This window comes from Eucalyptus grandis, chromosome 7 (assembly GCF_016545825.1).
Source record: "Eucalyptus grandis isolate ANBG69807.140 chromosome 7, ASM1654582v1, whole genome shotgun sequence".
Taxonomy (NCBI): domain Eukaryota; kingdom Viridiplantae; phylum Streptophyta; class Magnoliopsida; order Myrtales; family Myrtaceae; genus Eucalyptus; species Eucalyptus grandis.
This window is the reverse complement of record NC_052618.1, coordinates 21,229,298-21,252,606: the sequence shown is the minus strand read 5'-3', so window position 1 is coordinate 21,252,606 and position 23,309 is coordinate 21,229,298. Positions and strand designations below refer to the sequence as shown.

Below are 23,309 nucleotides of genomic sequence, written 5' to 3'. Positions count from 1 at the left end.
TCCTCATTGTACTTAGAAAAACTTGAAAATTAATGTTGGGTTTAAAATAAAGTTTTCCATAGAGGAGTAGTTGACTTTCCTATTTCTCTTCTTCAGTGGCCTCTGCTACCAACTTTGTGACATCTTCTTCAGGCTACAGATTGTCCATTTTCCTGCATAATGTCGCTAGCCTCAGCTGGTTCTTAGAATTCCTAGCCATATATATCTTGTTGTAATTTGATTGTATGATGAGATAGATGTGGTGGAGATAGGTTAGATTTTGCCCAAGTTATGGAGTGAAGGGAGCTCTTGATAGAGCTTAGAAAGTTGTACTTAGGGTTTCTGGTTTGAGTGATTTTTTTTTTTTTTTTTGGTGGTTATGAAAAGTGTATTTGTAAGGGGTTTTGGGTTCATGTATGGGTAGAAGGTGGTTTTAGGTGATCCCCATTGTAGATTTTCTTTTGGGGGAAGAAGGGGGAAAGGGTGGGTGGGGAGGGGGGGGACGAAGGTAGTGGACTCTCGTTACAAGGAGGGAAGTGTTGAATTGTGAATAATTTCTACTGCAACTAGTATTGGCAAATCCATAGTCTGTGTATGGGGGGAATGGTGGAGGGGAAACAAGTTTTGGGTTTTTGGGGTTTGGAAAAGGAAGAAACAGCAAGGAAGGGGGTGGCGGCAGAACCAAAGAATTCTAGTTATAGCAATTTCGGTGGAAGATCAGCCAAATCCCCAGTCTAAAGATGGTGGGATTGATGCAGCCATGGGAGGGGAGGTCAGTTATGGGTATCTAGGATTTGGAGAAGGAAGAAGCTACCACATAATGGGTAGAGAAGCTCACACTAGATGAGACTGTATTTTCTACCTTGTTTGATAATCAAGTTTTGGTCAAATTTCAAATTCACGACAAGATTTGTGACTAGTTTGTGTTTAACATGAACTCGATATAGAATGATTATGACACAACACAATTGGGAAAAAGTTCTAAACTTATTGTATTTGTGCCAAATTAATTTTAAATATTCTAATTATAACCATTGAGTTCAAAACTTTTCAATGATTTATCAATATCATCTATGCAATCAACTTTGGCCAGAAATCATTTATATGTATGCCAGCCATCCTACGTGATACGATTGATGTTGATAAGCACAAATTTTACATTTTTTTTTTTTAAATTTCTTCTAATTTTTTTGAATTCTATTATTCTTTTTTTTTTCTTTTCTTTCATTGTTTTCTTTACAACTATGGGCTAGTGAGGTTGCTAGCCATAAGCGAGGGCTAGCGACATTCATCTTGTCTAGGTGAGTGTGTTGTGGCCCTTACTAGCCATGGGCAAGGATCTCCGCACTCTCTTCAAGATCTAGCCAAAGATATTGGGCCTTTGCCCAAACCAAGTGAGGGCGTCGTTATCCAATCACGGCTCTCTCTTGGATCTAGGTAAGGGCACAAAGGCCCTCGCTCGGACCTCGCTTGTGGCCAATGATGGCCGATTGGCAACCATGTCGATTCACGGTTAGGGAAAAGAAGAAAGGAAAGAAAAGAAGAAAAGAAAAATGTAATAAAAAAATTCAGAAAAATTTAAAAAACAAAAAAAAAAAATTGTTTACATCAATGTTTGTTATGCCATGTTGTATTGCAGCGACAATGTAGGCGATTTCTTGCCAAAATTGGCAAATAAGATTACATTAGTAAATCGTCAAAAGACTTATGACTTAATTGGTAAAATTAAAATGATTATGACTGTATTGACATAATTGTAGTATGAAACAAAAAATTGCGCACCCAATTGTATGAGATATGGGAGTGGACACTACTTATTGTAACTTTAATTCTCAACTAATATCTTTACAGAAACTTGGCCTACTTATAATGCTTGACAATGTAATCCGTGTCATGCCTTAGTTTTTATTCTATATTTATTTGACATATGATAATTTTCAAGTCAAGCTTTATTATTATTTTGTTATGATCTTATATAGAATCATGCGAAATGCTCGATGAAATCTAGAAAGTTTATTGAAATTTTTAGGATTCAATTGTACTTTTGTGACAGATTTTAGAAATTCTAATGCACTTAACCCAAAAATTGAAGAAATCTAGAAAGTTACAAAAAAACAAAAAACAAAAAACAAAAAAACAAATTGACTTCATTTTGAGTAAATTTGTTTACTTCAATCGTTGATGTGCCACATAGGATAGTTGATTGACTACCATGTCAACAATTTCAAACAAAAATGTCCAAAATGACTATATTGGAATTTTACATAAAGGTTTAGACTATATTGACAAAATAAAATTGTTGATCATTAAATTAAAATTCATAAAATAGGTTTATAATTGAATTGATAATTTTTCTACACTTGCATCGATCAATACTTATCATTGTTCCCAATAATAAAAAATACCTATAGTCAAGGTGATACATGTCGAACAAAATTAGGATTTGTTTGGAGTTGCTTTCACTTTAACTTTATTTTCAAATCTTATGACGCGAACATAAGATTTTTTTTTTTTTTCAATTATGAAACAACTAGAACTTTTATGATTTGTAAATACCAACAAGTAGATTCATATATTATTTTTTTTGAAAATTTTTGAAATTTAAATAATATTTTAAATTTTGAAAGCAAAGTAAAAAGTAGTTACTTTGCTCTATTCATAAATACCAACAAACAAACTTTTGATAAATTAGCAAATCCATTCATGATGACCAAAATTGATTGCAATAATCATTGGAAAGATGGAAAATTATTCAAAAAGTCATAAACTTATTGCACAATTGCCAATTTAGTTATAAACATTTCAATTATGTTAATTTAATTCTAAACCTTTCGAAAATTTGTCAATTCAATCTCTCTATGGCAATATGGCCAGAGCCCTTCTACGTGGAACGGCCGAAGCTAACGTGGATAGTTTTTGTAATTTCTTTTAATTTTCTGATTTGTTTTCCTTTCTTTTCGCCTATAGCCGGTCTCAAAGGTTGGCAAGAGCCACGCTTGCTGGCCACCTCATGCCCAAATTTGGGGAGAGGAGGCTTTGCCCAGGCGTGGCTCCCTCGCTAGATTTGGGCAACATTAAAATTAGTCATGTAATTACAAATATACCATTATTTCACATCCCACAATGATTACATAATACATTTGATATAGCTTTAAGTCAAGAACAACAATTTTGCCAAAAGTATAGAACTTAATTTTCTAAACTCGTCCGGAAGATATAATATTAAGGATATATAAGAGAATCGACTTTGCTTCGGGAATCGTACTAATAAGAATCTTTTCATCTTTACCACTTTACACATCATCGCTCAAAGTATGCATTGACAAGAGATTCCACATTATTCATTGAGGAAACGCTTAAGCAACTTCATATCTCGACCTTCGAAGAAGCTGCTACTTGTAAAAACGTCGTCGTCTTCGAAGAAAATGACCTGTTTGGAGTCGATGGTCTATAGCAAAGTCCAGCCAAGAGTAAATCTCTTTCCTCTACTTGCTTCCTTAGTCCCATTCTCCACTCTTCTCTTATCTTTCCCAGTAAGCAGGATTGGATTATGGAAGAACCGACGGAGACATGGCCAAAGGGACTCAGATTCAAGCCGACGGAGAGCGAATTCGTCGACCATCACTTGCGAAGAAAGCTGAAAGGAGAAAAGGAAACTATCTGCGTAATACCGGAGCTAAATATCTACAAGTGGGAGCCTCAGGATCTCTTTGCCAGATACAATGGTAACTGTGCAGTTCATATCGAGCAGATTTAATCTTTCCTTATTGTTCTTTATGTTGGTTGTTCCTAAGACTTGGTGAATCGACACTTTACCAATTGCTTTTTTGTATAGCCCTGTCAAGGATACCGTCGGATGGACACGAGTGTTTCTTCTTCTGCCCCCGTGATAACAAGATCCCAAATAGCCTTCGTTCGAGTAGGAAGACGGAGTTCGGATTTTGGAAAGATACGAGTAAGAAACGTGGTGTGCAAGCACCGGGCACCGGTGAGGAGATAGGGTTCAAGAGGATCTTGGTTTACTACGAAGGTCGACAAGGGGACGCCCGCAGAACCCACTTCAGCATGCATGAGTATCACCTAAAATCGAATGTTTCGAATAGTGAAATTCCCAACCCGGTACTCAATTTCTCTTCTTTGGCTTCCTGTCATTGAGCATCTCTAACATTTTTATCAATGCAGTTCAATGTTATTTTTCTAATTGTTCTAGTAAAGAATATAGTAGTCTGAGTATGTGCATATGCCTTCCTTGTCATGCTACATGTGTTCCTCAATTCTGCTTCTTGTGGATTATTGCCCGATCATTTCTATTGTCTTCGTTTTCTGGCTTTGCTGATCCATGATTAGGGATTTTTTTCCCCGGTGTGGACCGTCAAGCACAGCAATCCGGAGTAACTCTTAAGTAATTGGTACTACATAAGCAATCATTATTATCATTTTTAGAAAAATAGAATAATGGAAACCACTCAAAAATCAAAATCGATTGTCCGGATTAAATTTTCAGTATAAAAAAAAATTATTATAGACGTGCCTAAAATTTTTTCCATGGAGCGCACCTGCCGTGTGCATGGAAACCTTTTATGTTGCATTTGGTTTGATGGAAAGGTATGGACTGGAATGGGAAACAGAACCGAAAAGAAATTACTGTAAAATGGAACTGAGTTCCAATTTCTTTGTTTGGTTGTCATAAAGACAATAATTGGAATGAAATAGATTGGCAGTTCTTTTGTCTGGTTGTGTCAGAATGAAATGGAATGACATTTCTGTAAATTAGACTTTCGATTTATTAAAAGACTTGCATTTAACAAAATATATATTTTTATATCACAATTATAATGTACCATAATATTTTTATTTTTATTTTTTGGTAGAAGGTAAGATATATATATATTGACTTTAAACCAATAAGCTATACATCTAAAATGGAATTATTTTGATAAGGGAAGGGAATGAAATGGGCATTGCATAGGTGTACTTAAAGAAATGCCCATCCCTTCAAAATTTGAAATGGAATGCCCATTCAAACCTTTAGAAGGTCAACAAAATGCAAGAATAGTAGTGAAAGGTGGAATAAGAATTCCAATTTCATTCCACTCTTGCATACTAAACGTAGCTCACTTTTCTTTCTGTTTTTCCCCATTTTTTGAACAAATAAGAGAACCTTTACCTTATTAGGTTTGCTTGTAGAAACTCATAATAAGTGATATGAATGTGTGTGTCAACATCTGCATATAGTGAAAGTTTCAGGCTATAAGCTTTGAAAAAAATTGAAGTGCATACACCACAAGATTCAATATATTCAGGTAATATTGGCGTTAGTCTTCGATGTAACTCTATTGCTTTGTTTGCAAATGCTAGGAGTGGAAAATGCAGGTTAAAATAGTGTGTGTTGATAATATTGTCAAAATATTTGGAAACTGTAATTAATTCTGTACTTTTCCTTAGTTCCTAGGATAGTTTCCTTGATAGATAAGATTACGTCTTTATCTGTAGGGTATAAATACCCCTTGATGGTAACTCATTATAGAGTCAAGCAATACAGTAATTATTTTCCTATTATCGGTTCTAACTCTTGAAAATCTAATTTCCCTTTTCATATTTCTCACAAAAATGTTAATCTTGCTTTTTATGTTCTCACCCAAAATTTCTTGCCCTCTATTTTCTTTCACCTTCCAAACACAGCATAAAACTCAGATCCAACATCATTTTTTTTTTTTTTTTTTTTTTTTGCAGAGGGAATTTGTCCTCTGTCACATAACAAACAGGAAATGTGAAAAAGCAGGATCGGAGTCAGCAATTATGAGTACCAGGGCCAATCTAACCATTTCCAGTACTCTTAGTAATTCCGAATGTGAAGGAGCACAAGATTTTAGCTTGCAGGTAAGCAAATATCGGTCTAGGTTGACATGATGAAGCAAACTAAAGCTTGAATATGTTGTTTTCTTTCCATTGTCTCCCTCAGGCATCTCCAGCAGTGACTGTTGAATCCGAAAGTTCGAACCATACTATGTTGAATCATGGATTACCGGACCACAGTGCGTATGTTCCTCAGCAGCCTGACATGCTCGGAATGGAAAGCTCGTTGCGCAATGATAACTGGTTTGTTGACGGAGCTAGTGACAAACATTTTGCGCTGTCGTGTCCTCCGAGCGATGATGTTATCTTCCTCTCTGATCTCTGGAGCTAAAACTAACATGGACTGGCCCGCTTTCTTCGTACATGTATAGAACGGCATCGCCACTTGTTGGCCTTATTGCAAGTCATACTATGGGAAGAGATTATGGTGTAGATATTACTATGGATTGCTAGTGCTTTGCTACTATATAAGTGTTCCAGTGTTTTTTATCATGTTCTAGTGAAAATTCTCAATCGTGCATAAGCTTTGTATTATTAACTTGGTCTCTCAGTTTGTGTAATATCTCGATCTTTTAGACACTAATATTGGTACGGATATTTCCTCTCTAGTCCCTCCTGCTCCATCACTTTTGGGGAAATTTCAGTTAAGGGCATGAAGTGGGACTTTTTTTTTTTTTTTCAAATAAGGATCTAGAGTGGCAATTGTTTCAAATAAGGACTTAAAGTGACAAATTTAATCTCAAATAAGACACCAAGCTCACCGACCGGCCAATTCATCACTCAAGTAAGATGCTTGTTTCTAAGAGGGAAGGATCACTTCTCAAAATCTTGCGACTCCAATATGTATAATACTTGGAAAAGAAACAAAATCATCGTCTTTGGTATTTCATCAAATTTACCTGACTATTTTACTCTAGGATGAGTCATCAACATAAGTTACAACTAAACATATATTTTCTTGTATATAAAAAATGACATTATATAAATGTTAACAAATCTTGTTCGAACTCGAGGAAATAATAATTTTTTTTTTTTTTTGGTTTAAATAATGCATTTTAAATTTACAAACATACACTAAATGAAATCAATAATTTTTTTTTTCTATCCTACCTCTAACTCTCTCTTTTCTTAGAATTTTTTTTCCTCTCTTTGCAGAGCGTGGGAGTTGAGCCCCGCACCTCTGATAATGGCTTCCCCAAGTTTTAAATCAAGAACCTTTTAGTCTAGCGATAAAAAGTAGTGCTAGGAGGTGTAACGTCTTCCTAGCCATAAGAAAAGAGGCGTAACCTCTGGTGGAGTTCTTGCTTACTTTTTTACCCTTTTTTTTAAAAAAAAAAGAAAGAAAGAAAAAAATCCCCTTGCTTGGGTGGCACTCACATCAACGGTCACTGGAATGTTATGCCCACTGAAAAGGATTGGGAAATGTCAAAGAAAGAGGAAAGAGAAAACAACGGAAACATAACAAAAAGAAAGAAAAAGACCCAAATAAAGAAAGCGAATATATGGACTACAAGCATCCTGGTAGGGACCAACAATTGGGTCTCCATCATCTCAACTTCCGGATGAAGTTGGGAGCACTTGAGAATCACGTTGAAGTTAAAAAAGAAAAAAAGAAAAGAAGATAAGGACAGCAAAGGAAAAAGTAGGTGGAATCCACCAAAGGGTCAGATGAAACAGGCAGGACTCAAATTCCGTGTGAGTGCTGTTATATATTTCCATCCCTTCTCATGTAAGTGTGTATACAACTTCATCTCCAAGCGAAGTCCAGAAACTTCATCTCCATTGTGTTTCTGGTGCAGAAAACGCGAAATGGAAAACCTTTCAACAAAGCTGTGGAGTCTTTGCCGACGGGGTTCAGGGTCGAAGCCCTTTGTAGAAGTACTCGTCAATCATTACTTGAAGTTGAAAGAACGGGCCGTGTATTGGTGCCCCAATCAGTCCCGGTGTTGGCTAGGAACACACGGGCATGGGTCATGCACGAATATCACCTAAACCCGTTCCCTAGTAGAATGCTTCGAGAGGCCAGGTAATCATTTTCTTCTTCTTCTTCATTCTCAATTCTGTTCTTCCACAGGTAGAGCACATCTTTGCTCACCAATGACATCCCAGAGGCATTTTAGATAGCTGTATATAGGTTTTTGGTGCCATTTCCAGTACTTATTGTTTTCACCATAATTGAATTGTTCAGATCCCAATAAGCGAAAGTGCTTTCCTTGATTCTTCATAAACCTGAGCCTTACTGGGTAGACAAAACATTGGTTGTCAATAATTGGTGTTTATGAGAATTTTGATTCGTGGGTAACAATAGCGACAGCTGAAGAACTTGATTGCTAGGCCCTTCTAGGCTGTATAACTGGCCGAGGTTTAGAAAATGAGTTTGTGATAATCCCATGTTGCATTCTGTTGATCCTCTGTTAATAGATATACATCAGTGGGCATCTGAGTTCTGTAAGGATTTGATTGTTGCTGCCTTTCGCTACTCTCATATTAACTGATATTGGGTTCTTAAATTCTGAACAGGAAATTTGTTCTTGGCCTCTTGAAAGAAGTACAAGATGAGAAGGCTGATAATCTTCTTCATCAACATATGTGACACCTCAACCAAAGCAGTTTTGAGAATGTCAAGATATCTCAAAAGAGGCTATCCATGTATCTCTAATCAAAATTTGAAGATATGTCAACAAGCGATCTATAAAGCCATATGCAACCTAGTTTTCATTCGCTTATTGTAGAGCACAATGAACTTTCTGAAAGAATCAAGGAAACTTTTTTTTTCTTGTCAAGAAGGCATGTTCCTCATTTCAAATTTCCTCTTCTTTTTATCCACAGTCGATTTTCGATCCGAATTACGACATATGGACAATACAGTCAGTATGAGCAGATAATGGCATATTCTCAAATGATGATCGCCTACAATATGCTAATCAGTACTCATCTCCTCCGAAGATTGTATAAAAGAGAGTATATAAAATCACAGGGTTCTGAGCCCAAACATCGATAAATGAAAACCCCTTTTGCAAAACCCCAGAATCAGTCCTACGTTCTTAGATGCTCTGTCTTCTTTTACCACAGGATGCCATCGTACCTTCTTTTCCTCTCCTGTGAGCCATGAACATGTCTTATATTATACTAATGATGTATTGAGATGAATATGGTTCAGTCTTTGTGCTTTGTGCTTGTTTAAGTATTGTCTGTTGCATAGTGGGTCTGCAATGTCTGTAACTTTGTAATCAGTTTGATTAACGTATTTTCTTTCACTTTGGAAATGGAACGGGAACAGAACAGAACCGAATACGATTCCACTACTCACTTTCTGTATTACTTTAGAATATGCTGGATGATGGAGTCATCGTGAGTGGCATCGACGTCAACCCTCCTGCTCAATCAGGCTACCTTGAGTTGGAGGGCAGAGAACGATAGAACAAAAGATGAAATCTTGGGATTTCTGAAAATTAATGACTAACTAGATTAATTTCCTAAATGGCTTTGAGTTTCAAAACGGGTTAAATAGGCTAAATGGACTGTGATCACGGAACAGGTTATCGAGGATTTACAAGCTGGGCGCAATAAACCGGTCAACCACAGACAACATCGGCAGTCATAGATCATGGCTTGCGAGAGAAAAAATAATAATAAAACAACTGTTTTTCTGTCATGACCACGAACAGCGTTTCCACAAGTTAGAAAACTTGTTTGTGCTTTTTATAAAGCAAAAATCAATAGTTTACCGTTAAAGGCTTCATTTGTTTTGGAAAAAAATGAATGATTCGAAAAATATTTTTAAAAAATAATTTATTAAAATAAATAGTCGATAAAAGATATTTTCATTATTGATAATAATTTAAATTTAAATATTTATGTGGGCAATGAAAATATTTTCATTCATTTAATTTTGTAAGCGACACAAATAATCATTTTTAGAAAAATATTTTTTAAAGTATTCATTTTTTTGTGAAACAAACTAACTCTAAAATTATGTATCAACATTTATACCCTGTGGAACTTTTAGGTGTTGCCAATTAAGAGAAAGTCAATATACATTGCTCGCATGATTTTGGGGGAGGAGATGTATTTATAAAAATCACAAGATTTCTGAAAAGATCAATAATTAACTAATGTAAATTTCTAATATGTTTTTAAGCAATGAATTATGCTCGCAAAGACATGTGCACAGTTTAAATTTCTTCTTGTGAAAATTGTATTGTCCTAAGTACAAAAAAAAAAAAGCAATCAAGTTCTAAATATCTAAAAAGTGTAATCAAGTCATAAAGGTTTTGAAATTTATGTAATAAAGTCTTGGTCTTGCCATTGGCGGAGTTCAATACAAGAATTTTGGGCCCAAAAAAAAAAAAAAAATCCATACTTTTTGGGCATAGAATGATCGAATTCCTCTAAAGACGGAAATATAACTTCAACTTTTGGACGTTTGGAAACATTTATATTTAATTAGGTTTTCATTTCACAATCTTAAACTCGAGATATATTTTTTAACAATTTAAACCGATACACATATGGATACACTAACTTTGTTTCAACATTGATCATTCCTCTTCTAAGTTTACATGCATAATCTAATCAACTATGATTTAAGAAAATATACATAATATCCAAAGTTTATTACCTCAATATTAAACTTAGCCACTTTAATTGGAAAAGTTACTAATACGTTCCTTCATACAACACCTAGTAACTTATATAAGGTTGGCAATCAAATGTCGGGTAGAATTGGTAAATCATTGAATCCATTGATAATGAACCAACTTTTATATTCATGATGATTGGAAAGATGGCATGTGTTAGAATTAGTTATGTAACTAAACATTTACACTTATATCACATCCGATGGTGAGTTTATAATTTTTTTTTTTTAAAATGACAAAAAGTTCTAAATTCTGATGAGAAGCTAAACTTGTTTGTCAAGAACATGCATCTAAGTTTTGTTTATACATATAATATGTAAAGAGAAATTGGTTGTGCTTTTGCATGTATTGTACTAACAAGAATCTTATCTCTTTCACTTTCAACGTCATTGTTCCCACTATGCGTGTTACATGGAATTCTAGAATATTCTTGACTGAGGAAACACTTCACACAGCTTCATATTATGATTACCATGGTAACACACATGAAATTCTAGAGTCTTCTTCACTAAAAAACACTGTTGAACTTCATACCATCATATGCTTATTCCTGCATATTCAAGGTCATGTGGCTATTTGTCATATCTTCCCATTGGCTAAAACAAACAAATGGGTCCGATTAACGAAGTTAAATGCGCGTTGTGGACTTTTGAAGAAGCTACTTTTAGAGAAAACGTCGTCGTCTTGAACTTGAGGTGGGATCCACTGGAAAAGTAGTTTGCCTTCTCAAACAAGGGTTGAGAAGACCCACTTGGAAGAGCTTGGGATACCACGCTCTCAAGCAAAGCCAACGCTCTTAAGCAAAGTCAAGTCAAGAGTAAACTCTCTTTCCTCTGTTTTTATTCTATGCCTCGCTTATCTCAATAGCCCCATTCTCTACTCTTTTCCTCTTTTTTCAATTGCAGAAGTGAACGTGAGATAGCAACCATATAGCATGGCAGAATCGGCGAGGGCATGGCCGGTGGGAGTCAGATTCAAACCGACGGAGGACCAGCTTGTCGGTCATTACTTGACAAAAAAGCTCAAATGAAAGGAAACTGTTTGTGAAATTCCCGAGCTAGACATCTACAACTTGGAGCCTTCAGAGTTATTTGCACGATACAATGGTAACTTACATTTAGTCCTCAAGTGTTCTCAATTTCTCTATTTTCTTATGGTTTGACGGTAATTTGTAGTTACCCGTAAGACCTTAGTGGATTACCATTGAACCAATCTTTGCTTGTAGAATTGTCAAGTCTCCCGTTGGATGGAAACGAGGGTTTCTTCCTTTGTCCCCGTGGTCATAAGAGGAAGAGGAAGACCAAGGGCGGGTTTTGGAAAGAGACATGTGCCAAACGTGTTATACAAGCACCCGACACCGGTGAGCAGATAGGGCTCAGAAGGAGCTTGGTTTACCACAAAGGTCGACAAAGAGATGCCCATAGGACCAACTCACATATGTACGAATATCACCTAAAATCGAATGTTTCGGATAGCGAAATTTCGGACCCGGTACTCGACTTCTCTTCTTTTGCTTCCCCTAATTGAGCATCTCTAACGTCGTTACAAGTGCAGGTAAAATTGATAGCATCATTTATCTACATATGTTCCTCATTCAGCTTCTTGAAGTTTCTGGCTTTCTGAGTTCTTAATTTTCTGTTTCGTCCCTCAGTCCCATGATTTAAGCGCAATTTACCTTCAATTCCAGTTTAACTTTGAACAATAGTATCCCCGACTTGGAACCTTTCCTGGAATATTTGTAGAATTTCATGAGGAAGATCGAGAAACGAAACTTACGGAAGATCATTTTAAGTGATAGATTCATGACCTTGTGTTTCAGTTCGAGTGACTAGTGAAGGTTATAATGCCAAAAGTAGAGTGTTTCTGCAGCAACAAAGGGGGCAATTTGTTCTTGAAACAAAAATTACTTAAATTTGATAAGTTACGCTTGATCTATCTTGTGCAAAAAGTACTTTCGTGCAACAATGGAGTTTCGTTTATGTAATTTTGAAACTCATCCCTGGTATCATTGTCCTTGTAGGCAGCGTGGGTTCTCTGTCACATTATAAACAAGAAAAGTAAGAAAGCAAAGTCAGCAACAGCGAGTACTTCAACTGATTTAAGCCGCCCTAGTAATCTGAACGATTCCCAAAATGAAGAAACACAAGATATTAGTGCACAGGTGAGCAAGTGTTGCTTTGATTGATACAAAGAGACATGTGATCTAGAGATGCAACTAATCATACTAAAGCTCGAGTACTGATTATTCCTTCGGTTTTCCTTTTTTGTCACTCAGGCATCTCCTGGAGTTACTGTTGAATTCCCCTTTCCGAACGAGATGTCGAATTCTAATTTGCCAATTCCTGATCAGCAGCCTCAAATGAGCGAAGAGCAATATTTGTCTCATGATGATTGTCAACATGATGACAAACCTAGTGATGGATTTTGGTGTAAGTCATATTCGCCAAGCGATGGTATTGATCTCGCAGATCTCTTTAACGAGAGCACTGATCAGTATTCTAAACTAGAGGATAATACCAGTGTTTGAGGTCCTTTATAGATGTTAATCTCAGCCTCACTTATTTTATCAGTGATTATGCCGTGTACCAACTATGCTTCTCCTGGGATAGGACATTTGTCAATCTTGTACCCTTTTACATTGTATTATTATTGTTGTTGTTGTTTCCTTACAATTTGGGTATTTATCTTGATCTTATCTACTCAATACTGATCATGCATGAATATCTATTCGTCTAACTGTTGAGAGAGCTTGCAGTATGAGACTTCCCTCCATAGTTGTAATATCCCTAAGTCCATACGTATGACTTGGGAAGTCAACCCAAACGACGCCGTTTTGCATTTTAAAACGTGGCAAGTGCAAAATTAGATTTAGCCACTTTAAAAAATTGAGATTTTAAAATTAGATTTAGGGTAAAGAAATATTTTAACTAAATCTAATTTTCAAATTTTTATTTTTTATTTTTTATTTTTAAAATTATTATTTTTAATATTTTAACCCTATTCCTCATCAATGCCCTGATTACTCCCAATGATAAGCTTTTCATTCTCTTTCGATTTCTCTCTCGTTACTCTATCTCGCTGCCTCTAATCTCACCACGATGGCGGCTCCATCCCACCATGACGATGGATAAAGCAAAGTTGTTCTTTCTCGCTGCTCCGCTCTCTCCTCAAACGGTGACCATTGTTGTTTGTTAGGTGTTTGATTTGATTATGGGTTCTAAGAGAAAATAGAAGGCGATCCGTAGCATGATCTCGCCATTAGTGGAATCTTTTTTTTTTTTTTTTTTTTTTGCCAGAAATGGAAATATTTCATTTACTTAGCAAAGATGAGAGGCCCATTAAATGGGCATCATTACGTAAAGCTCCCAAAGAATTTGAGGAGAGGACAAGACCCAATTTGAAGATAAGTAATTTCTCTTATGAGCTTTGACTACCCAATCCGCAATAAGGTTGGCATCTCTAGAGCAATTCACAATTTGAACATTTGAGAAAGCCCTCAATCTGTCCTTGCACTTTGAGACAAGCGGTTGAGTCTCCCAACTCAACTATTTCGAATTGTCCATGGCCTTGACTAATTGCAAGTTGTCCGACTCAAGTACAAGTTCTTTGTGCCTTTTAGAAAAAAAAATGGTTGAGGGCTTCCCATAAGGCTTCAGCCATAAGTGGTATCTGGATGGTAGGATTTCTAGCAATTTCTCACAAAATAAAGCATGATTTCAAACATAATCAAGTCAATATCTCACCATCGAGTGGCATCTAGATGCCATTTATCCATAGAATCAAGCAAAATTTTGACCCATAATCAAGATATAAAACATGTAACTTTTGTCATAATTTATGTGCATGACTTGATTGATTATAAGTATCAATTTAAAATTAAAAGCAAATTTTGGGTATAATTGAGGAGAAAGTGAATTTAAAATAACACCCAGTAGAGCCGACACTTCAATCTCTATAATCTCATAAGTATATCAAAAGAACAACTAAATGGACCCTTCTCCTTTCTTGATTATCAATCTTCCACCAGACACGAATGCTGAGAATTGAGTTCTACACGCGATTCATTGAATCAGCTATACTCATATGGGCATGCTTTGTAATGTCTGGCCGTGTGAGAAATCTAGAGTTGAAAGGGAGAAGTCCATGGGCCATCCCTATTTGAGCTTTCTCCTATGCATGGAGGGCAATTTTGGAATTTAGAAGCCTTGATGAACCTGTAATTAACCACATTAAAGGGGACGAGTCTAGGGTCTAGTCATGGGAAAAGCTGGAAAATTTTCCATAGTTAATATATTTATGAAATTGCTAGTAAATTCTAACAATGTCGGTGATCAGATTGTAACCGGTTAACTCGAATGCCAAGTAACTTGTTTGTATATTACTAACACTATCAAAGATTTACCAACATTCCAACGAATTAGTAATTTTCAATTTTTACTAATATGGTAAGCAAACTACGAACATTGTGATAATTTACCAACATTTTAATAAGTTGGTAACTAATCAGCTTGAATTGTTACTAGTATAATTAGTAAAGCACCAATTAACAAAAGATTACCTACACTAAAATAATTAGTACATTACCAACTTTGAAAGTTTACATGTATGGTTAGTAAATATCATCCCTGTATGGAATTTACTAACGTTTCATTGAAAGAGTAACTTCTTTCAAGTTTTAAAAGTATGGTTAGTCAATTACCATGAGGAATTTATCTATGTGTAAAAGATCAAGTATGTAATATACTTCACCAGTATCATTCGTAAAATAAAGGGGACCAAAAGTCTTAATTATTTATATAATGTTTAAGCAAATTATAAAAATACTCGATATGATGGACTTAAGTCCTTCTGGTAACCGTGTAAGCAAATTTGTTGATCCGGCATGTTCGAATTCGAGGTCATGCTTTATAATGTTACTTTTGTCATAGTTAGCACTGAAGTGGTGCCACTATGGGCACCACCTCATAAAATAGGTTAATTATTATTAAAAAAATAATATAAAGAATAAAAAGACAAATGTTTAAAGTAAATAAGCAAAAAAAAAAAAAAAAGTAAATAAGCAAAAGAGAGAGATGCCATGGCAGCAAGGCTTTTCACATCGCCGACAACGCTCACCATAGGCAGGTGAGGGCATACATGCACTTTGCTCTTGCAAGGGGAGGGTCGCCATGGTCTATTTCATCTCCTTGGTTTAGGTTATTCAATTTTTTTTCCCAAAATTTTGACATTTTATTTTAGGAAAAAGATCACAAAAAACCCCAAATTTTGCCAAAGTAACAAATTTATCCAAAACTTTTTTTTTGTGACATGAAAAACCCCAAACTTTATAAATTGTAACACATTTACCCCCACGAAGGGCATTTTCATCTTAATTTTTCTGTTTTTCCTTTTTCTTTTTCTTTTTCTTTTTTTTCTTCTTCTTCTCTCTTCCCTCCGCCAGCCATGGTGGAAGGAAGCCGGCGTCTGGTGAGGACTACCCTCGCTAGTGTTGGGTGAGGGTCGCCCTTGCCTAGGTTGGCTAGGGCCGCCCTCACCGACATTAGATGAGGGCGGCCCTTGGCTAGGTTGGGCGAGAGGTGCCCTCACCCGACGCTGACGAGGGCCTAGCAAGGGCACCCCTGCCAGACTCGAGCAAGGGGTGCCCTCCCCAACATTGGGTGAGGGGTGCCCTAACTTGACTCAGCCAAGGGCCGCCCTCGCTTGACACCAGCGGAGGGAAGAGAGAAGAAGAAAAAAAAGAATTTTTTTTAAAAGAAAAAAGAAAAAAGATCAAAATGCCCTATAGTTTAGGGTAAATGTGTTACACGAATAGAAATTCATGATTTTTTGTGTCACGAAAAAAAGTTTGGGATAAATGTACCACGGTTGGCGAAGTTTGGGGTTTTTCATGTTACAAAAAAAAAAAATGAGGTAAAATTGTCACTTTAGGTAAAATTTGGGGTTTTTGATGGTCTTTTCCTTTTATTTTATTGATTTTCTTTTTTGAAAAGAAAATTTGACTTTATCACGTGGTTCCACGTATCCTAGATATACTAGAGAACGACACATTGGATTCCAGCGGGCCAAGTCAGCAAATTTGCCTGATCCATTGCTAGAAGGACTTGATTTTATTTTATTCAAACCATGTTGGACTTGATTGCACATTGACTTCAAGCACTTTCGGTGCAACTTTTGCCTAATCTAAACAACATTATGATGAATCTATTAGATGTTGATGGATATGTTTTTTAATATCTAAATTTATAGATCTACATAACTAATATAACTTTTACTAGTATCATGAATGTTCTAACAAGTGTAAACAATTTACTTTGACACTATACAATATGGTTAATAAGTTACAAACATTATAACAAATTAATTTATGTTTCGATGATTATTGATGAACTGTTTTTCACCATGTAAAAAGTTATTTATAGTGCAATATTTTAAAGTGAGTAATGACATTGAGGTTGCAAATTATTTGAGTAGATAAGACTAATGGCATAAAAAAATTCCATTTTTGCATACATAAAATTTCATCTTACAAAGCCCGCACATGCGAGCCATTTATAACAGATAAGAGAGAGAAGCCAAAAGAAAATAAAAATTATCAATCTTCTTATAATTTCAAAGCACAATCTAATCTACTATGATTTAAAAAAACATATCAAATTCAAAGTTTTTTTTTTACCTCGATGTCAAATTTAATTACTTTAATGGAAAAGTTACCAATACATTCCTTCGGGCAATCCTAAAAGTTAATACAATGTTGGTAATTAAGGATTCATTTGTTTGGTGGAAATTATTTTTAGAAAAAACATTTTCCCCATTTTACGGCATTTGGTTCACTTAGAAAAATGGGTCAACGAAAAAAAATTTTCTAGTCAACAGAAAACCTATGCTTAATTTCAAGAATATGATTTTGAATTTAAAAAACTAAAATTGATATTTAAGAATATAACTCGGTATTAATGCTTGTTTCAAAACTCTATGCTTAGGCACCAAAATTCCAATGCTAATTCCTAGGTCCCCTTCGTCAATGACTAAATCTCTAGCATTTGGGCTCAAGTCCATCAAGGCTGGGTTGTCACCTCAGTGCCCATGCCCAAGACCCAATGCTCATGCCTAGATCCCAGCCCTCGCTTAGGTCCATCAAGGTAGAGCCTAAGACCTCCTTAAAGCTCATGCCTAGGTCAATGGAGGCCAACCATGAAGCCTTGGTGCCCGTGCCTGATGCCTTGGAACCTAAGCCAGGGTCCAAGCCCAAGATCCTAGTGCCTGCACTTGAGTCCATCAAGGTTGGGCAAGGGACTAGGTGATTGTGCCCCAATCCCTAGAGCCTAAGTCAAGGTCCATGGCGGCCAAACTAGATACTCTAATGCCTATACTTGGTTCTCAGCTATCCATATGCAAGTTATTAGCACCCTACTAGTGTATTTTTATTTAGAAAAATCAAATTAGATTTTCCATATCCAATAATGAAAAATATTCTTAACTTCATTTTCAAGTTTTAGCCAAACACTAAAAAATATTATCATTTTCCTGAAAATAACTTCATAAAAAATATTTTCTAGAAATATCACATTTTTTGCAAAACAAATGGAGTCTAAACGTATGTGATAGAATTAGTAAAAGTCAAATCCAATCGATAACAAATGGAATTTTTTTTCATGACAATCATCGAAGAGACGGCATGTGTACCTAAGAATTACTTACGGAGCTAAACATTTGCTATATAGGACAATTTTACAATGATAAAGGTTCTAAATATTCATAAGAATCTAAAATCTTTAGTTAAGAAGAACATGCATATAAGTTTTACTACAATGTACGACTCTGCCCTTCAATTTATTTTCCCCTAACTTTATAAGGAAGTATTCAATGGTCACTTATTGTCATATTATAGGCTAACATGGTATGTATATTTTAGCGAAATCCAATCACAACTTGACACATGTGGATGACTTGGACAAATATATAAAAAAAAAAGTTGTTATCGTGAAAATTTTAAATTGATATATATGTGACAAATTTATCATTAATTAATTTTTTATCATTTTAAATTAAATTGCTAAATTTAATAAATTTACGTGATAGTTAAATTTTATCATCAAATTGCTTAATTTGATAATTTTACTTTATGTTTTTGCATTATAATTATTTATCATTTTTGTGATATTAATCCAATTTAATAGGTGGTGTATTTGTTACAAATATGTCGGTTTGATGAATTTTTGAGTTGAATAAATTAGTTTTGGATAAATTTATCATAAATATATCCGTTTTTTGTGATTTTTAAGTAATCATTTAAGATAAATTTGTCATTTATGTATTATTTTGGGTGGGGGTTTTTCGTAATACAAAAAATTAGTTTGAAGTAAATTTATCTAAATATATTAGTTTAGAAATTTTATGATATTAACATTATATTAAAAAAATAAATAAAAATGGTACCTTGCTGCAACCCCAGATTTCCAGATCTGGAGCCCCAAACGACGCTGCCCTGGGATCCTTCTCACCGTCCAGCTACCTCCACATCCTACTGCTGCAACAATCAACCTGTACAGCAGAGAGAAGATGAACCCAGATTTCCTACACCTCGTACTGCTCGTGCTGTTCTTGCTTCGCGTGCTCATGGCTCTAGATCTAGCCATGGATGAGCCGCCGCGACGATGTGCGCTCGTGGGTGGCGCAGCAGCGAGCCAACTCGACAGCAGACGGAGTGGCTCGGCCAAGGCCACCGGCAGAGTTATCGGCGCTCGGGAAAATCTGGAAATCCGAGGTCCAAGGCCACCGGCGGAGCGCAGTGAACGGAGTAGAAAAAAAATGGGAGTGAGTTTTCAAATTTTTTAATTTATGTCCATCTCATCAATAGGTGGCAACTTATGATTGGCTTTCAACAAAGAAATGCATACCACATCAGCCTACGATGTGGCAGTAAGTGATCACTGAATACTTTCTCAAAGTTCACAATTCTGCAGTAGATCAATATGCATATAATATATTAAGAGAAACGATAGTGCTTTGGAATCGTGCTAGGGAGAATCTTTTCTTTGCATCTCTTCCACTCTCAATGTCGCTGCTCAAACCATCATTGGAATTCTAGAATCATCCTCTCTGAGGAAACACTAGAGACAACTTCACATCATGATCTGCATGAAATTCTAGAGTCTTCTTCACTGAAGAAACACTACTCAACTTCGTACCATCGTGTGCTTTTTCCTGCATATACCAGGTCAAGAAGCTGTCCGTCATATCTTCCCATTGGCTAAAACAAGCAGATGGGTCCTATTAACCCAGTTAAATACGCGTTGTGGACTTCGAAGAAGCTGCTTGTAATGACAATGTCATCGTCCTGAGCTTGAGGTGGGATCCTCTCAAACACTAGTTTGCCTTCTCAAACAAGGGTCGAGAAAATTACTTGTCGTTTTGTGATTATAAATTGACTTGCCTGGAAGTGTTTGCAGTCAGCACTCCCAGAGCAAAGCCAAGCCAAGAGTAACCTCTGTTTCCTCTCTTTGCACTCTCTTCCTCTTCTCATCTCAACAGCCCCATTGTCTACTCTTCTCCTCTTTTTTCCATTGCGGAAGTGAATGTGAGATAGCAAGCATATAGCATGGCAGAATCGATGGAGGCGTGGCCGGTGGGACTCAGATTCAAACCGACGGAGGACGAGCTTGTTGGTCATCACTTGACAAAGAAGCTCAGAGGAGAAATGGAAACTATTTGTGTAATTCCCGAGCTACACATCTACAACTGGGAGCCTCCGGAGTTATTTGCACGATACAATGGTAACTTACATTTAGTCCTTAGTGTTCTCTATTTCTCTATTTTCTTATTGTTTGATGGTAATTGAGCGTTACCTATGAGACCTTTGTGAATTGACATTTAACCAACCTTTGGTTGTAGAATTGTCGAGTATACCATCGGATGGAAGCGAGTGTTTCTTCTTTTGTCCCCGTGGTCGTAAGCGGAAGACCCCGTGTGGATTTTGGAAAGAGACAAGTACCAAACGTGTTATAAAAGCACCGGACAGCGCTGAAGAGATGGGGCTCAGGAGGAGCTTGGTTTACCACAAAGGTCGACAAAGACATGCCCGTAGGACCAACTTGGGCATGCACATATATAACCTAAATTCGAATGTTTCGGATAGTGAAATATTGGACCCGGTACTCGACTTCTCTTCTTTTGCTTCCCCTAATTGAGCATCTCTAACATGGTTACAAGTGCAGGTAAAATTGACATCATCATCATTTCTCTGCACATGTTTCTCATTCAGCTTCTTGAAGTTTCTGGCTTTCTGAGTTCATTCTTTTCTAGTTCCTTCCTCTGTCCCATGATTATTTAAGCTTGATTTGCCTTAATTTCCAGTTGAACTTCGAACACTAGTATCCATGAGTCAGAACCTTTACCACAGTATCTTGTAGAATTTCATGAGGAAGATCGAGAAATCAAACTTACAGAGAATCATTTTAAGAGAGATTCGTGACTGGTGTTTTAGTTGTAGTGACTAGTGAAGGTTATACTGCCAAAACTGATTCTGCAGCAACAAAGGGGGCAATTTGTTCATGAAAAAAGAATTACTTCAATTTTGATAAGTGACGCGTGATTTTTCTTGTGCAAAAAGTACTTTCGTACAACAATCGAGTTTCGGTTATGCAACCCTGAAGCTCATCCCTGGGATCATTCTGTCTTTGCAGACGGCGTTGGTTCTCTGTCACATAATAAACAGGAAAAAAGAGAAAGCAAAGCCAGAAACACCGAGTACGTCAACCGAGTTAAGCGGCCCCAGCAATCTGAATGATTCCCAAATTGAAGAAACACAAGATATGAGTGAACAGGTGGGAAAACGTTGCTTTAGATTGATACGAAGGAACGTGTGATCTAGAGATACAACTAACTACACTAAAGCTCGAGTACTGATTGTTCCTTCTATTTTTTTGCTTTTTTGTCACTCAGACATCTCCTGGAGTTACTGTTGAACTCCCACCAAACGAGATGTCGAATTTTAATTTACCGGACCGGAATTTGCCTACTCCTGATCAGCAGCCTCATACAACTGAAGAGCAACATTTGTCTCATGATAATCGTGAGCACGATGACGACCCTGGCGATGGACATGGTTTCATGCCATATTCTCCAAGCGACTGTATCGATCTCGTGGATCTCTTTAACTTTGACGAGAGCACTGATTAGTATGCCAAACTAGAGTGATATTGCCAGTGTTTGAGGACTTCTGTAAATGTTAATCTCAGCCTTGCTTATTGTATCAGTGATAATGCAGTGTACGACTATGCTTTTCCGAGGATAGGATACTATATCAGTCTTTTGCGCTTGTATAGTATTACTTTTGTATCCTTAAATTTGTATATTAATCTCGATTTTATGTACTCAATACTGGTCATGCATTAGTATCTATTCGTCTCACCACTAAGAGGGCTTGCAGTGTGAGACTTCCTCTATAGTGGCAATACCCCCAGTCCACAGTACCACTTGTGAAGTGATTTGTAGGTGAAAATCTATTCCTTATCAACGCCCCAATTGCTCCTGATGATGGGCTTCTCAGTCTCCTTCGACTTCTTGCCTCTCGCTCTTTCTCACTGCCTCTCGGCGGCGCCACCACACCATGACGATAGATAAAGCAAAGTAGTTCTTTCTTGCCGACTCCCGTCTCCTCAAATGGCGACACCATGCCATCACCATGAAAGGTTGAAAGGAAAAAAAAAAAAAGCATACTGGCGGCAGGTTGTTTGTTAGATGTGCGATTTGATTATCGCGATGGTGGTATCTGGATGGTAGGATTTTCTCACAAAATGAAGCATGATTTCAAACATTATGAAGTCGCCATCTGTCCATAAAATCAACACTATAAAGAATTTATCCAAATTACCAGCTTCTTGCAAATTTTTTAAATGTGCTGAGTAAAATGCCAACCTTATAACGAATTTATCAAACATCCCAATTAAAAAAGTACCATGATGGCTCCGTTGCTAATGAATTAGTAAATTACTAACTTCTTTCACATTTTTCAAGTGTGGTTAGTAAACCACAAACAGTATAAGGCTTTCATTAACATCCCAATAGAATAGCCCAACTTCTGAAAGTTAACATGTATGGTTAGTAAAATATCATCCCTACAAGGAATTTACTATCATTTCATTAAATAAGTAAGTTGCCCACTTCTTTCAAGTTTTAAAAAGCATGGTCAATCATTTACCATGATGAATTTATCTATGTGCGAAAGAATAAGTATTTAATATACTTCTCCATTGTCGTTCGTATAATAAAGTGGAAATTGCACCAAAAGTTCTAATTTTTTATCCAATGTTTAAGCAAGTCATAAATATACTCGATATGATTGACTTAAGTCCTTCCGGTAATTGTTCCGGCAAAAGTGCTGATGAGGCACGTCAAAATTCGAGGTAGCAATTTTTAATGTTACTTTTGTCATACTTAGCACTAAATTGGGGTTGCTATGGGCACCACCTCAGAAAAAAAAGGCAAATACTTAAAGTAAAAAAGCAAATAGAGAGAATGCAGCGGCAGCAAGGGCTTTTCAGTTGAGGTGTCAGAATAGAACTGAAAGCCAAACCAAAATTGGAATGGATCTGAATCGAACCGAATTTTTGTGCATTTTTATTCGGTTTAGATAATGAAAAAATAACTGTTTTTTAGTTTGTTTCAGGTGGTTTCATTTCGGTTCAGTTAAACAAATTGATTTGAAAATTGCCCATATTCTTAGAATTACAATTCACACAATCTCTCTCATTTTCCATTAAACCTCTTTTTAATATTTCAAAAAGAATAACTAAATCGATCGGAACTAAGTTTTTGGTTCAAGTTATATTTGGT

General features: G+C 36.3%; 3 protein-coding genes and 1 long non-coding RNA gene across 9 annotated transcripts; all 4 read left to right on the top strand.

The window, feature by feature from the left end:
* Positions 1–3,357: 3,357 nt before the first annotated feature.
* LOC104452982 (protein NTM1-like 9) lies at positions 3,358–6,430 on the top strand. The gene is made up of 5 exons (XM_018876932.2): positions 3,358–3,449; positions 3,521–3,704; positions 3,815–4,098; positions 5,713–5,859; positions 5,942–6,430. The coding sequence occupies exons 1-5, from the start codon at positions 3,405–3,407 to the stop codon at positions 6,164–6,166; spliced, it is 885 nt and encodes a 294-aa protein (XP_018732477.2). The 5' UTR covers positions 3,358–3,404; the 3' UTR covers positions 6,167–6,430.
* A 1,096-nt stretch (positions 6,431–7,526) lies between these two features.
* LOC104452967 lies at positions 7,527–8,999 on the top strand. The gene is made up of 2 exons (XR_727033.3): positions 7,527–7,861; positions 8,356–8,999. It is a non-coding gene; the product is annotated as an uncharacterized LOC104452967 (long non-coding RNA).
* Positions 9,000–11,188: 2,189 nt separating this feature from the next.
* On the top strand, positions 11,189–13,179 carry LOC104452970. 2 transcript variants are annotated; one of them, XR_005552765.1, is made up of 4 exons: positions 11,189–11,581; positions 11,701–12,029; positions 12,496–12,636; positions 12,751–13,179. XR_005552765.1 is itself a non-coding variant. In XM_039316521.1 (4 exons), the coding sequence occupies exons 2-4, from the start codon at positions 11,913–11,915 to the stop codon at positions 13,000–13,002; spliced, it is 447 nt and encodes a 148-aa protein (XP_039172455.1). In that variant the 5' UTR covers positions 11,207–11,581; positions 11,701–11,912; the 3' UTR covers positions 13,003–13,179. The 2 variants fall into 2 exon arrangements, 1 of the variants encoding a protein (XP_039172455.1); XM_039316521.1 differs by having other exon boundaries at positions 11,207–11,581; positions 11,701–11,966.
* A 5,743-nt stretch (positions 13,180–18,922) lies between these two features.
* Positions 18,923–21,852, top strand: LOC104430414 (protein NTM1-like 9). 5 transcript variants are annotated; one of them, XM_039318306.1, is made up of 5 exons: positions 18,923–19,289; positions 19,693–20,248; positions 20,367–20,626; positions 21,158–21,298; positions 21,417–21,852. In XM_039318306.1, exons 2-5 carry the CDS (start codon positions 20,074–20,076, stop codon positions 21,651–21,653), a joined length of 813 nt encoding a protein of 270 aa, XP_039174240.1. In that variant the 5' UTR covers positions 18,923–19,289; positions 19,693–20,073; the 3' UTR covers positions 21,654–21,852. The 5 variants fall into 5 exon arrangements, 4 of the variants coding, with proteins under 4 accessions (XP_039174240.1, XP_039174241.1, XP_039174243.1 ...); XM_039318307.1 differs by lacking the exon at positions 18,923–19,289 and adding an exon at positions 19,327–19,394; XM_039318309.1 differs by lacking the exon at positions 18,923–19,289 and having other exon boundaries at positions 19,569–19,823; positions 20,007–20,248.
* Positions 21,853–23,309: the final 1,457 nt, after the last annotated feature.

Excerpts from the sequence above, each read along its gene's own strand:
- LOC104452982 (XM_018876932.2), top strand. The coding sequence starts at position 3,405 with ATGACCTGTTTGGAGTCGATGGTCTATAGCAAAGTCCAGCCAAGA. Across the intron at positions 3,705-3,814 it reads TCTCTTTGCCAGATACAATG|CCCTGTCAAGGATACCGTCG; the intron begins GTAACTGTGCAG and ends TTTTTTGTATAG. Across the intron at positions 4,099-5,712 it reads ATAGTGAAATTCCCAACCCG|AGGGAATTTGTCCTCTGTCA; the intron begins GTACTCAATTTC and ends TTTTTTTTGCAG.
- LOC104452970 (XM_039316521.1), top strand. The coding sequence starts at position 11,913 with ATGTACGAATATCACCTAAAATCGAATGTTTCGGATAGCGAAATTTCG. Across the intron at positions 11,967-12,495 it reads ATAGCGAAATTTCGGACCCG|GCAGCGTGGGTTCTCTGTCA; the intron begins GTACTCGACTTC and ends TTGTCCTTGTAG. Across the intron at positions 12,637-12,750 it reads CACAAGATATTAGTGCACAG|GCATCTCCTGGAGTTACTGT; the intron begins GTGAGCAAGTGT and ends TTTGTCACTCAG.
- LOC104430414 (XM_039318306.1), top strand. The coding sequence starts at position 20,074 with ATGGCAGAATCGATGGAGGCGTGGCCGGTGGGACTCAGATTCAAACCG. Across the intron at positions 20,249-20,366 it reads GTTATTTGCACGATACAATG|AATTGTCGAGTATACCATCG; the intron begins GTAACTTACATT and ends CTTTGGTTGTAG. Across the intron at positions 21,299-21,416 it reads CACAAGATATGAGTGAACAG|ACATCTCCTGGAGTTACTGT; the intron begins GTGGGAAAACGT and ends TTTGTCACTCAG.